Source organism: Trichosurus vulpecula, chromosome 4 (genome assembly GCF_011100635.1).
Source record: "Trichosurus vulpecula isolate mTriVul1 chromosome 4, mTriVul1.pri, whole genome shotgun sequence".
NCBI classification, from domain to species: Eukaryota; Metazoa; Chordata; class Mammalia; order Diprotodontia; family Phalangeridae; genus Trichosurus; species Trichosurus vulpecula.
Window position 1 is genome coordinate 301,532,499 of NC_050576.1, and position 14,572 is coordinate 301,547,070.

The 14,572-nt window shown below is 39.1% G+C and overlaps 1 protein-coding gene across 3 annotated transcripts in view; it reads right to left on the bottom strand.

Moving 5' to 3' along the window:
• The window catches only part of CFLAR (CASP8 and FADD like apoptosis regulator), a 62,647-nt gene that overhangs the window by 26,120 nt on the left and 21,955 nt on the right, over positions 1–14,572 (bottom strand). For all 3 annotated transcript variants that reach the window (XM_036755207.1, XM_036755205.1, XM_036755206.1), the window contains exons 2-3: positions 7,251–7,674; positions 4,046–4,151 (exon numbers count right to left, since the gene is read on the bottom strand). In XM_036755207.1, the coding sequence (XP_036611102.1) occupies positions 4,046–4,151; positions 7,251–7,549 (405 nt within the window). In that variant the 5' untranslated portion in view covers positions 7,550–7,674. The remainder of the gene's footprint in view (positions 1–4,045; positions 4,152–7,250; positions 7,675–14,572) is intronic.

The following is a 14,572-nucleotide window of genomic DNA, read 5'->3' on the forward strand; positions in this document are numbered from 1 at the left end:
GCTGAATGTCAGCACCACCAGCAAAATTCAGATCTTCCCAAAAGTAGTAGTTTCCCTTTGAGAGGGAGTACGTTATCTAAAGCCACTTCCTAAGTATAGATAGCTTCTAGTTTCACTTTCCAGCTAATTGCCTTATGTTATAAGTCACCTTGATTGCCACTGAGCTGCTGTGAATGACAGAAGGTACTAGTCAGTAAGTATTTATTAAAGCCCTAAGCTCCAAGCACTGGGATAAAAAAGACTAAAATGTAAGAGTTCCTGCCCTCAAGCAGCTTACATTCCATTGGGGGAATAATGTCCTTCAATAACCTAGAGGGGACAAGGGGCTGAAAACACTGGAACAAGTGTCTCTTGATTTTGAATGTAGGTAAGTACCCCAAAATGACCTCTTTGGTTCATCAGTACATCTTCTGCCTTCCCTTACAAAACTCTCTATTCAATCACACCATGATCAGCATTCCCATCACCCTTTAGTTCTCTCCCAGGTCACCTCCCCATCTTGACCCCCCCAAAGTTCCTCAGGCTCAAAACCTAGGAGTCATCCTGGATTTTTCACTCTCTCACCCCCCACATCCAAGCTATTGTCAAGACCTGTCACTTTCACCTTTGCATCATCTCTCCAACGTGCCCCCTTTCCTCCTCCAACACTGCCACCACTCTAGCGTAGAACCTCATCACCTCATGCCTTGATTACTGGTCTGTCTGCCTCAAATCTCTTCCCCACTCCAATCTATCCTCCATTCCTAAAAACTGCAGGTCTGACCATGTCCCTACTCAATAAATTCCAGTGGCTCCTACCACCTCCAGGATTAAATACAAAATGCTCTGCTTGGTATCCAAAGCTCTTCATACCTTAACCCCTTTCTGTCTTTCCAGTTTTATTTTATTTTTTTTTATTTTGTTGGTTTTTTGGCAGGGCAATTGGGGTTAAGTGAATTGCCCAAGGTCACACAGCTAGCCCATGTATCAAGTGTCTGAGGCTGCATTTGAACTCAGGTCCTCCTGAGTCCAGGGCCAGTGCTCTACTCACTGTGCCACCTAGCTGCCCCTCTTTCCAGTCTTCTTATACTTTTGTCCCCAATATGTACTATTTGATCCAGTGACACTGACCTCCTGGCTGTTCCATGAATAAGACACTCCGCCTCTCAGCTCCAGATACTTTCTCTGGCTGTCCCCCATACCTGGAACACTCTTCCTCCTCCATTCCACCTACTGACCTCCCTGTCTTCCTTTAAGTCCTAACTAAAAATCCCATCCTTTATTGGAAGCCTTCCCCAACTCTTCTTAATTTTAGTCTCTTCTCTCCCTTAATTATTTCCTATTTATCCTATATATAGTTTGCTTATACATATTTGTTTACATGTGGTTTCCTCCATTATATCATAAGCTCCTTAAGGGCAGGGCCTGTTTTTTGCTTCTTTTTGTATTCCCCTGCTTATCACCATGCCTGGCGCATAGTAGGTGCTTAATGTTTATTGACTGATAGATCCATTTTTAACAGTAATCTAGTGTCATACTCTAGATCTTAGTCTTTTTTTTGCCTATCAGTTTTGTCTTTGTGTATTTGGGGGCCTGTGCTATATTCTCATGGATCATTGTCTTGTCTTTCTCTTGGGGGTTGGAAGGAAGTTAGTTACTGATTAAGTAGGAATAGAGGGAGAGTCTGACCAGCTTGGTAAGAACCTGACCTAGGCATATGGCCTAGAGAGGATCAGGATATCCAAAGTGAGAATGGATTATTTTAGTTCAAGATTAGATTAAAAAGCTTAAATATCTCCTGGTTTAAGACTGAATCATTTCCTTTCAGATTTGCTTTCCCTTATGAAACCCTTTGTAATCTTTTTCTGATGTAAATGAAACATGACAAAGCACTTTTGTAATCTGGAAATACCTAGTGGCAGGAAGTGGAATTAAGTTATCAGATGCTAGAAATGTATCTCCAGACATAGTGCTAAAGAGAATTCCTTTCATGAGCATTCCTTTCTCATGCTATGTAGATCATAAAACCTGAGTGATGCTGACATGCTGGGTTGAGATTAAAAGTATTTATGGCTTGTCATTCCTTTACCAAATAAAGTATAAAGAAAATTGGGGGGGGTGGTACCTGAAATGTGGAAATGAGAGATATAAGCAGGGTCGGAGACCCACGTTGGGAGTGGCGGGGTAGGTGTTTTCAGATAGGCAGTGAATCCTGAAGTAACCAGCCAATGGGGAACAGAGGAGGGAAATTCAAATTGGGAACAGAGAATAAATAGCCTTGATAGAAAGCTAACCGAGGCCTATGGTCCAAAACTAGACTTTTTACATCCACTTCTTCAGATGGAAAGCTAGTGCATCCAGGGTAATTAAAATCCAGTCAACTACAAGATGAATATAGATAAGTAAATGTAAAATTATATAAAGAGTAAATACTAAGAAATTTTGGAAAAGGGCACAGTAATAACTGGGCAGAAGGGAATCAGAAAAGACTTCTTGAAGGACGTAGTACTTGAAGGTACTTGAGGCAGATGAGCTTTGAATGGAACAAGGGTGGAGGTGACAAGGAAGGGCGTTTCAGGCACGGGATGTTGCCTGGGCAATATCAGGCTCAGTGACAGCAGATGGAGTATCATGTGTGGCAAATAGCTAGTAATACAGTTGGCTAAAAAGCAGAGTGTGTAAGAAGCAAGGTGAAATAAATCCAGAAAGGGAGGTTAGACCCAGATTGTGGTGGACTTTAAATATAAAACAAAACTGAAAGTTATTAAGGTGAGTGACTCTAAGCTGATCTGAAGAATGCTACTTCAGTAATAAAAGGTAATGTAGATCTGAACTAGGGTAGAGTCTTCAAGATGGATGAGAAATGTGGTAGACATGGAATGGACAAGACTCGGCACCTGTTGGTTATGGAGATATGGACACAAATGAAGATTTAGGACATGGAGCTATGAACTTGGCTAACTGGAAGGATGCTTCAGTAAAAACTGGGAGGTTAGGAAGAGGAGTGGGTTTAGAGGGAAAAATAATGGGGAAGTCTCAGTTTCTTCATACTACCCATCTTGCAGGGGACTGTCTAAGGAAAGTGTTTTATAAACCTAAAAGTACTATAAATGTGTGATATGCATAACACTATATTGCAGCTATAACTAATTTTATATACACATGTGTGTGTACATATACATATATAGTTACATAGTTATAATACGACTAATACTCATGGAACTTCATCCCTTCTCTCACTCTCTCCAACCTCACTTCTTGCTCTCTCCCTAAAATGTTTCCATAATCTCCTTGTACCAGTTGAGAAATGAAAAGAGAAGTGGGCAAAAGTTCAAGGAAGCAGGAAGGGAGGGCTTTTGCCTCTGTCTACTCAGCATGAGCCAAACATGGTTCCCCTTCTCCCCAGCTGATGTGATGAGTCAGAAAGGAAAAACTGTTCTGACTGAAAAGGGAAAAGAGATCTATGAAGTTCTCAGAAATAAGAATAACCTTTCAGGGTGACACCAAAGTGTTCCCTATGGACCCTATTACGCCCAAGTCTGGCTTTTCCTCTTTCTCTCCTTGCTTTCTTCTGCTTGTACCTACTTTCCTTTCATACACATTTTTCTCCACAAATACTGTCTCAGTTTTCCTTCCTGCAAGTTGTCCAAAAGTGTCTATGACAACTACCTGCCATAGAGATCCCTGATTGAACCTCCTATGTCCAGAACTGGACAGCTCCCTCTATCTTTCCTGCTTATTACCTTAGTATCATAGCTGGCTTCTCACGAATGCTACGGAGGTTGAAGGAAAGGGAGGTCTCTTAGGCAATCCTGATAATGATGGTGATGACAGGTGAGTTTCACTCTCTCTGTGTCTCTCTTTTTCCTTTTCTTCCCTCCTCTCTCTCTCCTTCCCTCTCACGTTCCCTCCTTCATCTCGTTCTTTCCCTTCCCCTTTCATTCTCATTGTCTCTCAAACTCTCCCTCCCAACCCCTTTTCTCAAGCCCTACCCCTCCCATATAGAAGCACCCAGCTTGTTGTGGTATAGGTCCTTAATAATGTGTGGGTGGAGGGGGGAAGTCACCTTGTTTTTGTGTGTCTTCCCTCCTCCCATGTAATCTCTTAGGAGAAAACTTAAGGAAGTCACTTCCGATTTGTCCATATCTTCACTAAGTTGTGTCATCAGCACCCTGAAAACCAGAAAGAGAATTTTCTTCAGTCAAATCAGAAGCTACCTTACTCCAGAAAAAAATGAAATCAGAGCCCAACAGTGCAAATAACTGACTTAGTCCCAGCCTGACCAAACCAAAATCCTAGGTATACCTGCCTTGTGCTAACAGTCAGCTATATAGTAATTCTTGCCCCATAGGTACACTTGCTAGCACAAAGAGCCTTAGATCATTCCTAAGAAAAGCTATAGGGCAGAGGTTCTTAACCTGGGGTCCCTAGACCCCCTAAGAGGTTAGTAAATAATTTTCAAGGGATCCATGAAATTGAATGGGGAAAAATTATATCTTTATTTTCATGAACCTCTAATTGAAAGCATTTCCTTCAATTATTTCAAAATATTATTCTGAGAAAGAGTCCACAGGCTATACCAGACTGCCAAAAGGGGTCTAAGACACACAAAATTCCTACCTTAACAGGACTCAAAAGGGTGAATTCATATTATCTTTAATGGCTTCTTCCTTCTTGGTTTTCCCCTTCTTTGCCTATTAATATAGCACAGCTAATTTCCACAAGGAGAAAGAAAAAACTTCCCCCAAAGAATCCCCATCTTTTCTCTTTTAAAGATGGCAATAAAATTATTACTCAAGGACCCACGTCACTAATACCTTGGATGTTAGGAAGAGAGTTCAACATGATCTTGACATATCTGAGCAATAGTCTATCAGAAGCAAATTCATGATAGAAATGTAATCATTTCCTATTTCCCTGAAGAACACCAGCAAATATTGGGTACAAATACCAATCACTCTGTTGTGTCACCTTGTCCTGTCCTGGAACATCAAAGCTATTATTCATTAGACAAAATAACATCTGGGCTCCAGGAAGTCCCACCTCAGAAATTCAGTTTGTCCTATGTTGGATTTTTCTCTGTCTAACTAGGATAGAGCCCCTTCTCCACTGACCATGGTGATAGTGGTGCTGCTGCTGAGGGGAGAGGGAATAGTAGTGGAGGACATAAGAAAGAAATTCCAGCTAAAATAAACTGATCCAAGAGGATCTTGCCTTTTAAAGGCAAGTTGTATTCTACTTTTTCCCAACAACTCAATAGTTAATCCTCGGCAACACATTATACTTACAGCCCCTGAAGACTGTTCTGGTGGTCCTTCATAGGACATACAAAGTACACAAAGGCAGGCCCAAGGTATCACGGAACCTTGGAATCCTAGAGTAAAAGGGGATCTTAGAGGTCTAGTACAACCATCCCACCCAGTGCAGAAGTTCCCTCTTCAACATCTTTGACAAGTAGTGGTCATCCGGACTTCCTAGCTTATCAGCATTTCTCACCTCTGTCCATCATTCCCTTTCCACTCTGCTTAGACTATTGCAGCAGCCTTCCAATTGACTTCCCTGCCTCCAGTCTTCTCTCTGCTCTATCCTTCATGCAGCAGCCAAATAGATATTCCTAAAGCGTAATTCTGACCGCGTCATTCTCCTGCTCAGGTGGCTCCCTACTGCCATTAATCAAATACACATTTCTTTTTGGCCCTTAACAATCTGCCACCACTTTCTCTTTCTAGGCTTATAGGGAAAGGGAGGGGCAGGGGGAACAAGCATTTATTAAGCACCTATTATGTGTCGGGTACTTCGCTAAGTGCTTTACATGTTATCTCATCTGATCTTGACAACAATGTGCATTACAGATTACTCCTCAAGAACTCTATATTGATCTATATTAGCATTTGCTCTTGCTCATATATGACATTCCATCTCCCGCCTCCCTAAGTTTGCCCCCAAATGCCTAGAATATTCTTCTTCCTAGAATACTGCTCTTTGAATAGCTACTTCCCTCCAGGAGAAGCTCAAAGGCCACTTCCTTCCAAAGGTCTTTCCCAATTTCTCCTACTCATTTATTAATGCTCCCACTGTCATCACTTTGTATTTATTACCTACTAGTGTTCATTTACTTATCCGTGAACACTGTATTCCTGACGTTCCCCTTATGCAGAAAAGCTCCTTGAGAGCAGGTGCTGTTTTCACTTTTATCTGGAAATCCCTAGCCTCTAAGCTAGTGCCTGGCAAATAAGTTATTTTTTAAATGCCCGTTGATTGGTCACTGAGCTAAAATAAGAGGAAATTAACTCCCTAACAGCTGACTAAGACTGGGCTGAAATTCAAAGACTACATTGTATTCAGTGACTAATGAGGATAAAGAAAAGGTTAGGAAAAACTATTCAGAGATCTAGAGTACATCCTAGAAATCATCTCTGGGGCCTCAAAATTGCTAGGGCCTGACATAGAAAATCTTACTGATGGATCCTCTAATTCTTCAGTGGAATCTCTCAAGAATTTGGCAGTAATGACTAACTCTTACTCACTCCTGTCTCCTTCCATCTCATCATTCAAACAGAAACCATTTGTCCTTTTAATTTCACTGCAAGTGTTTACAACTAAATAACTTCTAAGACACTGTGTAGCAGTTAGAACCTACAGTCCCCTTTTGTTTGGAATGAAGAAGACTGGGGAGAGGAAGCAGAGAAAGGAAGTATAATATTTATTATTATTATTATTACGTTGATAAAGGAAGTAGGCGTTTATTAAGCAACTACTATATAACAGGAACTGTGGACACAAATACAAAAATAAGATGATCCTCGTCCTCATTCTATTAAGGCAAACATGTATCATAAGTATACGCAAAAATAAGTGTGTTTGTACATCTGTGTATTTATGTGTGTACATATGTGTATACATATGTGTGTGAATAGTAATGAGGGGGAGGGAAGGAGAAAAGAACCTTAAATTTGAACTAGTAGTCAGGAGATCTGGATTCAAACTCTAGTTCTGACATTTACTGACTCCATGAATGTGGGGAAGTTATTAACCTTAATTCCCTCAACTGTTAAATGAGAATAATACTTTCACAACATACTTTTCAGACTTGTGAGAAAAGCACTTTATGAATCTTATTCTTTGAGGCATTATTATTAATAATGTTTTACTTTTATGATGTCTCTGCCCCCCATTTCTACCATTTGGTAGCAACCACCTTCCCTTTCATCCACCCCCATTCCCAAATTACGGAGCAACCAACACCTCCTTAAGAGTTAGAGAAGAATTACCTGTAGTCAGAAATCAGTTTGGGGCACTTGACCAGGCTGGCTTCCACAGAGCCTCTGTCTGTCTTCATTATCTTCTTTAGCAGGTCAAACCTCCTTACTCTGTATAGCAATTCCGCCAAACCAGCAGATGACAGCTTGCCCTTCTCATTCAAGGTGCACAGAAGATCCCGTAAGTCCAACTTTGTGACTAAGTCTGGAGCAAGATCACGGCATAGGAAGAGAATCACCTCCTTTTCATCTTCATCTAATTCCTCTTCAATCTGATGAATGACTTGAGCTGAGGTCTTATACACTGTCATTCCAAGGCACTGCTGTATTTGGGCTATATGGACTTAGCTCTTTTCAAGAAGAAACCAAGCTGCTTTCAAGATTATCTTTAATTGCATCTTTCAGTCTTGCGAATTTCTTTCCAACAGGGAGGTTTCTGTAGGGTTTGGGTTTTGGTTTTTAGTTTTTTTTAAAGGGGAGAAGGAGAGAAAAATCTCATATCAAGAGGTTTGAACTAGAAGGTCCCCTATGAGCTCTGGAATCCAAGTGATCCTTTTGATCTTAAGAGAGCTATTGCCTAGAATGAATATTTAGCTCTTTCCCTTTTCTATTGAGACTTGACAAATTAAATGTTCACCCTGCTTACAAAAAAGGGACTCCAGCAAATAAGATGAAACCAAAATATACACTAATCTGTTTAAATACAGAACCTAAAGCCCATCATAAGTTTCCAAAGGATGTGAAACTAAGCATACGCTACATTAATGAGTTATCTGTACTTTTTTTTATTTCTGAGAAGTAAATCCATCACACAAGTTTTAAGGGAAAGTACCAGGGAAATGACAGGTAACAAGAGCAGATAAGAGTTTTCTGTGAATGGGAGAAAAGGAATCAGAAAAAGGTGGATCTTGGGATCATGGAATTTGAGCTGAAAGGGCCCTTAGAGGTTATCTAGTCCATGGTCTCCAAAATGGAAACACTGACCCCTAAGGAGGGGGAATAGAATGACCCTAATGGTTTATGATCAACCAATGGGAGAGTGGGAGATGAGTCATATCATTAACATATGTCATATATATATCATATACATATATATCATAAATATCTTAGGACGGCTGCAACCAAACCTCCACCAAGTGAGCACCAACAGCAGCATAGGTAAAATTACCTCTTCCTTGAGAGAAATGATTTTTAAATAACCAATTATTGGGGAGACAGAAGGTTTTTTTCCTTTCCTGTCTCCTCATTCTCTACTGGGGCTAGTCAACATCAGAAGGACATTGCTGATATTGAGACTGAATTCATTTTTTCCCTCCATCTTGTTCAGACCCCACCCAAGTGAGATGTGTTCTTCTCAGACTTGGGTGGGGAGAGGCGGGGAACGTGTGTGGGGGGAGGAGGAAGGCGGTAGATCCTTTATCTAATAACCTGAGGCTGGAAGTGGTTTGGGAGCAAATGATCAAAATCACAAGGCATGTCCCCCAACCCCTCATTAGAATGGGTCCACCTCTCATTATAATATTCATTCTTTTCATTAATTAACCAATCAGAGTTGATTGCCACTCTCAGGAACACCCCATTCTTCCAAGAACATATAAACACTGAGTGGGTTCCATGAGGAGTCTTTGGCATTCAAGAATACCATGATCCTTTTATTAGTTATCCACTAGCATAATTAATAAAATGATTAATTAGGCAGAAACTATCTCTCTCCAACTTTTTTTATGTTACACCCTTCCCCCACCTCCAAGTGTACCCACAGCCTGCCCTCTAGATCACCTCCTGGCTTGAGCAAGCACCCTTTCACAATGGCTAGTGATTAAAAGCATCTCCTTTTTTTTATTCCTAGTAGAAGAGAGGGAGTCTCATGGGTTAAGCTGACAGGTGATGGATTGCACTGAGATCATAGCAGACCTCATTTTATTATCTCCCCCCAGCAACCCAAACCCCTCTCCCAAACTTCCTTATTTTTGTTGAGGGCACCAATATCCTTCTATATTCACCCAAGTTTAAAAACCATGGTATCATCAGTTCCTCAATCAATCTTTCTGAAACTACATAACCATAACCTTATTGCTTCTGCTTCCATAACATCTTTGCAAACATCCCAACACCTTAATTCAGAAATTCATTAACTCAAGCCTGGACTATGGAAATAGCGTCCTAATTGGTGTCTCTGCCTCAAGTTTCTTTCCTCTGAAATCCATGCTCCATTGTGCAAGTCTGACCATGGGACTCTATCCTCTTTACAAATGACTCTCATCTATTTGGCGCTCTATTGACTATAGGATCAAATATTTCATCTTTAACTCATCCTTTTTTAAGTGCATATTTAAAAACAAACAAATATACATACAAACATACATATATATACACACATATGCAAATATACATATATACAAATATACATCCATACACACATACATACATATACACACATACATACATATACAAATATACATATGTGTATATACATACATATATACATACTGATAGGGGTGTATGATCAAAAAATTTTGGCACCCAGTGATCTAGCCCAACTCCTTCATTTCACAAATGAATGTGACACTTAATTAGCAAGTTAAATTACTTGCCCAGATGGGCACATATCTATTAAACATCAGAAGTAGAATTTGAACCAGGTCTTCCTCATCCCAAGTCCAGCATTCTGTTCACTATACCATGTTGAGTTAGGTGAACTCGAGTCCACAATCTGCCAATTACTAGGTATGAGACCATTCCACTACGTGGAAGTCATTTAAACTTCTCTTTAACTCAGTTTCCTCACCTGCAAAATTTGGTTAATTCTACTTAGACTATGTATCTCACAAGATTATAGGTGGAAAAGTGCCCTATACACCTTAGAGCATTACAGAAATGGCAGTTGTTATTTAGGTTGGGAGGCAACCAAACAGAGGAGGCTGAGAGAGAAAGGAAGTTCAATAGGAGCTGTCAGTATTAATTCAAACCTTCTTCCATTAACTTGCTTCAGCAAGCCATTTTTCATGAACTTTGGAACAATGGATCCTCTAAATTCTATAATAAATGACAAAATATGGTTTACTATTTTAGATAGGCAGTACCTGGCTTAAGGAAGACATATATGGGGGGATGGCTTCTGCTACACCCCATCCCCCATTAGCTCCAGCCATCATCAGAATTTTCACTAATGCAACTTCCCTACAAAAACCTGACCTCCATTCCCTGTCAGGACATCCTGGAAGTTGACAAATCGTCCAAGTTCATTTCCTTTCTCCCCCTGAATGAGACATACATATTTGGACACGGCCAACATGAAAATTTGTTTTGCTAAACTATGTACATTTGTTACAAGGGTTTTGTTTTTCTTTTTCTTTTTCCGGCGGTGAGAGCAAGACAACAGAAAAGAAAACCTTGCTAATTAAAAAAAAAACCAAAACTTTTTTCTTTACATCAAGGAGAATAGATTGATAAAAACTGGAAATTGTTGATCTAGTTCAAACCTCTCATTTTACAGACGAGTTAGGAAGCTCTAAATAGTTGGTTCATCTTCAGACCATATTGGTCCCTAGCCTTATCTTGGAGGAACCTCCCAGGGTTTGCAGTTCATTAGCACTGTTTTCAGGTTGCCTCCATATCAGCAAGAGGGGTAAGACTAGGAAATGAACGGAAAGACTTATGTAATAAACTGGAAAGAGCACTATATTTAGTTGTCATCAAAGGACATGGGTTTGAATCCCAGTTCTATTGCTATGCAGCCTTGTACAAATCACTTTCTTCTCTGATAGGTAATAGGAAGTTCACCTCCCTGAACTTCCTAATTTGTAAAATGGAGGTGTACTGTGTAGATTCTAAGGTCTCTTGCATCACTAAGAAAATTCCATAAGCCCAGCTATATTGTAGGTTAAATAGGCTTCTTTGGACTGGGAACCTAGTCATCCTTTTGATAACACAACTTCTAGGAGAAAAAATTAATTTCAAATTCTCACCAAGCACTTTAACAAACGAACTTTTGGAACACATCCTATTCATTAGCTAGAGGCTGACTCTGAATGTGTGTATGTGGCGCAGGATCTTGTTACATTGAAAACGTTGATACATGACACCATACCATGTCCTGTACACTGGCTCACAATCAATAAATGAGATGCGTCAAAATCTCAGTATTTTAGTTTGAGGGATTCAGACAGAATGTTTTCTGAAAAAACCATTAAAAAAAGTAATCTGTTAAGTGAAAAGAGAAAACATGGTTGCAAGGGTAGTGAGAATAAGGATGCTTTTTTTGTAGTCTTTTCTCTTTACAATATTCTCTTTACAAATGACTCCCATCTACATAGCATGTTAGCAGGATTATCTTGCAAACAATGGCTCAACCATGCATTACTAAATGTCTTTGAAAGTAATGACTCCACTTATACCAGAAGAGGACTTTTCAGTAAGCCAAAGCAGCCTTTCCCACAATCGGGCTAAATTGGTGAGGATTTACTAAAATCACATTATGTTATTATTACTCATATGTCTGATGAAAAAAATTCACAGAAGAGCTACCCATCTGAAGCTTCCAGGAAATAGTCTTTGCGAGAAGCTTTGAAATTGTATTCAAAACTCACCGAAAGTGAAAAGTCTTGATTTTTTTAATCACATGATATTTTCTAAAACGTGATCTATTTGTAGGTTTTCACAGTAAAGTCTAAATCAATACTCCTACTCACACGATGAGTTAGAACTTAAGAGCAACTCACCAGTTTTCACAGCCAATAGAAGCCATGGTTTTCTTTATTATTATTTTTAGTAAAAACCATGTTTTGGGGTTTACCCATTCCTATAAAAGTTTACAAGGATGAGGAGGCAATGGTGGGATCTTTACTAGATGCTAGATTTTAAACTTTGTAATACAGCTGTTGAAGCTGGGTAGATTCCTTTTCACAACCATGCCCTCAAGGAAGGGTTCTTCAGCTGGAGTTCACAGACCCCCTCAAAGGATCCATAGATTTCAAGGGGTCTAGGGAGATGGATGAGGGGGAAATTACAGCTTTATTTTCATTAATCTATTTTAAGTGGAAAAATCAAAGGATTTGTTTGATAGAGACTACTGCCAATCGTATTTCAGAGGCAGTTTAAAAACCTGCCCAGAGTACAGGCTCAGGTATTTAAAAATGGCTACTGAGCACCAGACAGAACTTTTATAAGACTTATGTAAGTTTTCAGTTTCATCAAAAAAAAAAAAATCTTTAGATTCTATGGCTGCCAAAAGAGGAAGAGAAAGATTTACAATTCAGAGATAAACTTGTAAAATTTATAGGAAGGATAATGGAGAAGAAGGTGGTTTACCTGGCAAAAAAAAAAAAAAAGGAAGGATTAAGTCATGCTATAAATTTTCTGTTCTTTTTTTTTAGCATTTAATTTTTTTTTCTCATTTACCACACACACATAAAACATACATATGGTTAAGAATTCCTACTCTGGGGAGAAATTTAAGTGCAAGTCAATTAACAAAATAAAATGACAGGTTTAAAATATATATATATATATACTTTATATAAACATATATATAAATATATAACATGTGAGTATAGAGTTACACAGACATATACATAACATATATGAATGTATATGTTTATGTGTGTATATATATGTATGTTTATATATACATATATATGTGTGTGTGTGTGTGTGTGTGTGTGTGTGTGTGTGTGTGTATATCAGTTCATTTCCTCTACATATATGTGATAAGAGCTCTGTAGTAGTCTATTCCCTCAGTGCTAATCAGGCTAGATTACTCCCCAGGATCTAAGTCCCTTAGTGAGAACATCTGTCATATGCAGAGGTTACAAAAGGAAGAATAAAGATTATATGCTGAGTCACATGTCAGTCACATGTTGTCAAGTGAAAAAGCATTTGTAAAGTGTCTAGGATGTTCCAGGCATATGACCTTGAGTAAGTTAGGATCCTGAGAACTGCAGTGTTTGTTCATTTGCAAAATGAGATTATATTAGAAGAGTTTTAAGGTCCTTTACAATTCCAAAATCCTATGAACCCAAGTAGAACAGAAAATGTTTTAGTTTTGAAGGATAGAATGCAACTGTGGGGTAACAGAAACAATAACAGCAGCTAGTATTAACAGTGCTTTAAGATTTGTAGATTGCTTTATATGTGTTAAAATGAGCTGAAAGAAATGGCAAGCCACTTTGGTATCTTAATTAAGAAAACCCCAAATGGGACCAGAAAGAGTCAGACACAATTAAAACAACTGAACAACTTACATATATTATCTTATTTGATCTCACCACCCTGGGAGGTAGGTGCTATTACTATCCTTATTTTACAGATGAGTAAACTGAGGCAGAGGGCGGTTAAGTGACTTGCCCAGGGTCACACAGTTTGTGTCTGAGGAAGGATCTGAACTCAGATTTTTCTGACTCCAATTCTAGCATCCTATTTACTGTGCCACCTAGCTGCTTAAAACCATGAAAATAATCTAGTAAAAAAAACTGTACTTTTAAATAAAAATTCTGCTTTTTAATATTATCACGTATCAGGAGGCAGGCGACATGGCGCAGTGGAAAGAAGTCAGGGCCTCTGAGCCCAAATTCTTTTTGTGATACTTACTACATGGTGTGAGCCTACCTTATGTAAATCACTTAACCTCCCTGGGCCTGAGTTTTTATGTCTGTAAAATCTGGAGCCTTTTTGATTCCTTTCAACTTTAGATCTATGATCATAGATAAATCTTAACTACTTTGGTGTAATTATTAAATACTTGCATGCTAACAATTTGGGTTCATACTACATTTGGTACTTTTATGGTGCCTACAATAAGGATGGTCCTTTTAGGATTTCAAAGTGGGTTCTTGGGTGAAGCCCAGTACAGACTCAATTCAGTTCAACAAACATTTTATTATTTGCTTTCTATGTGTAAGACATTATGCTAGGAGCTGAAGATACAAAGGAAAAAAACCAAACCTGAAGTTAGACCCTGACTTCAAGGAGTTTCCATTTTATAACTTTGCTTACCTACATTCAAAAGATAGTTGGACTACAGATCTTCTATAAGAAGACAATTTTACTGCCATTCGTAAACTGCGTCCTTCATGCTCCCACCCTCTACAGACATATAAGGAAGTAAAAGAAGTGCATGCTTCTTTCTATCCCTCCCTAGCTCAGAACCCCACTCACCTCTTTCCCAATATCAGTGGCTGCTGCTCATCTTCCCTTACTCTTGCTTAGGCAGGAAACAAAGGGATTCTTCCAGCTCCCTTCACCATTATCATAAATTGTCTTTCCATAGTAAAATATCTGATTTCCCTTGATTTTCCAACAACCAGTTCAGCTTATGGGGGTGTTTCCATTGTTTT